Source organism: Triticum aestivum, chromosome 7D (assembly GCF_018294505.1).
Source record: "Triticum aestivum cultivar Chinese Spring chromosome 7D, IWGSC CS RefSeq v2.1, whole genome shotgun sequence".
NCBI lineage: Eukaryota > Viridiplantae > Streptophyta > Magnoliopsida > Poales > Poaceae > Triticum > Triticum aestivum.
In genome coordinates, this window is record NC_057814.1 from 387,471,766 (window position 1) to 387,473,895 (window position 2,130).

Consider the following 2,130-nt stretch of genomic DNA (forward strand, 5'->3'; position numbering starts at 1 on the left):
GTTCGGGATTTTATTGAACCGATATGGGTGACAAACTAATAACAAGCTATGTGATACATAAGCCTGTTTTCAGTTGGTTGTAAAGCAAATTTGGTTCACCATTATAGTGTTTTTTTATCATACTTGAAATGCTTGAAAATTTTGCAATAATTAATTAAGAGTTGTGTACGTCAATCGATGTAAAGAACAAGGGTGTTTACTCAATCAAAAGAAAAAGGAAAATGAGTAGCGTGAATGAAGTGTATTATTTGCTACTCGCAAAAAAAAGAGGTGTAAAAAAATGCACGTGCACTGCACGTATCTGGGTCGGGGGCACGCGCAGGTAGCGCGCTGGTCCTCGTCTTGGCCATTCGCGCTCACGTGAACAAGAGCTCTCCCTCCCATAAACACGGCGACCGAGAGCCAAGCCGCATCTCGCTCATTCCTGCTCCATCTTCTTCAACTAGCTAATCCAAGATCTCCAAGAACTCCAAGTATCCAAGCTGACCAATGGCGGCCAAGATCTACATTGTGTGAGCACACCTCAACCCCACTCTGCCTTCCTTCCTCTCGGTCGCACCCTTTATTTGCTGCGGCAACTTTCTTGTTCGACCATCCTGGCCACCAATTTGCGGCGCGGCGAGATTATGGTTCTTATGTCTTTTTGATTACGCACTTGGGCGATTTACTTTCTTGGGTGAATCCCTGACGCAGTGACACTGCATTTGGAAGTGTACATCGGAGTTGGTTAGTTCGACTTGGAGAGCTCTGTTGCTCCGTTGTTCTGTTCCCCAGGGGTTCAGGCTTTCGAAACCAAATCATAGGGGAAACACCCAGAGTTGCTCACTACTCAGTGACTGTTTGCGCAAGATGTTCATTCATGAACTTGCACATTCTTTAGGTACTACTCCACCTATGGCCATGTGGCCAAGCTAGCAGATGAGATTCAGAAGGGCGTATCTTCCGTCCAAGGCGTGGACGTCAAGCTATGGCAGGTGATCACACAACGTTATATCTATACCGACTAAGATATAGTACTACTAGTATATTGAGATGATCTACCGCTATGTATAGTTTTCGGATTGCCGAATAATTTTTTCCTGCCTGCTGATACAAACCCCATCCCAAACTCTGAATATGCTACAGGTCCCGGAGACTCTTTCTGACGAAGCGCTTGCAAAGATGGGCGCTCCACCGAAGAGGGATGACGTGCCGGTCATCTCGCCCGCAGAGCTCGCCGACGCTGATGGCCTCATCTTCGGGTTCCCCACTAGATTCGGCATGATGCCCACGCAGTTCAAGGCGTTCATGGACGGCACCAGTGAGCTGTGGTGCCCGCAGCGGCTCGCCGGCAAGCCCGCCGCGTTGTTCTTCTCCTCCGGTTGCCAGGGCGGTGGCCAAGAAACCACCGCGTAAGATCCCTTCTTCCTTCGTTGATTTGTCATGGAAATTATCTAGTTAGTTTGTTGCTGATCTTGTAGGTTGACGGCCATTACTCAGCTGGTGCACCATGGCATGCTCTTTGTTCCGGTCGGGTACACGTTTGGCGCAGGCATGTTTGAGATGGGGCAGGTGAAGGGTGGCAGCCCGTATGGGTGTGGCACCATTGCTGGGGATGGATCACGAGTTCCCACTGAGCTTGAGCTGCAACAGGCCTTCCACCAAGGGAAATACTTTGCGGGGATCGCGAAGAAGCTCAAGGGTTCTCCATGATCGGCGGCCACCAAGATTGTGTCGACATGAATAAAGTTGAGTTTAGCTCTGAATCTGGTAATTTCATCGGTTCACTGATTGTAAAATGCCTAGTCCTTAACTAGGTTACAATTGTTTCTGTGGCGACCTTAGGTTAACTGTGCGGACCAAGTACTTGAGGTTGAAAACTGTTGCTGTTATAACATGTGCTGTCATGTCATGCACATTTCTATGATCAAGGCAGAAAATCGGAAAAGAGATCCTAATGAAACTCAGCCGTTTTCTATGAAATTCGTGCGGCCAAAAATACCCTTAATCACTTAACGTGTCCGCAGTAAAGCAATACTTTGAGGTTGCTTTTTTTTCAAGAAACTTTATTCATCTTCAATCATGGCAGTACAAAGAACAGCAAAGGTAATAAAAACTACAACCATGTCCGACGACTACAAGCACTTTAGC

The 2,130-nt window shown here is 47.3% G+C and overlaps 1 protein-coding gene across 1 annotated transcript; it reads left to right on the plus strand.

Moving 5' to 3' along the window:
* Positions 1–334: 334 nt before the first annotated feature.
* On the plus strand, positions 335–1,924 carry LOC123168358 (NAD(P)H dehydrogenase (quinone) FQR1). The gene is made up of 4 exons (XM_044586229.1): positions 335–512; positions 881–974; positions 1,126–1,391; positions 1,461–1,924. Exons 1-4 carry the CDS (start codon positions 490–492, stop codon positions 1,690–1,692), a joined length of 615 nt encoding a protein of 204 aa, XP_044442164.1. The 5' UTR covers positions 335–489; the 3' UTR covers positions 1,693–1,924.
* Positions 1,925–2,130: the final 206 nt, after the last annotated feature.

Coding starts and splice junctions, on each gene's coding strand:
- LOC123168358 (XM_044586229.1), top strand. CDS start 490: ATGGCGGCCAAGATCTACATTGT. Junction 513..880: donor GCGGCCAAGATCTACATTGT/GTGAGCACACCT, acceptor CACATTCTTTAG/GTACTACTCCACCTATGGCC. Junction 1,392..1,460: donor GGTGGCCAAGAAACCACCGC/GTAAGATCCCTT, acceptor CTGATCTTGTAG/GTTGACGGCCATTACTCAGC.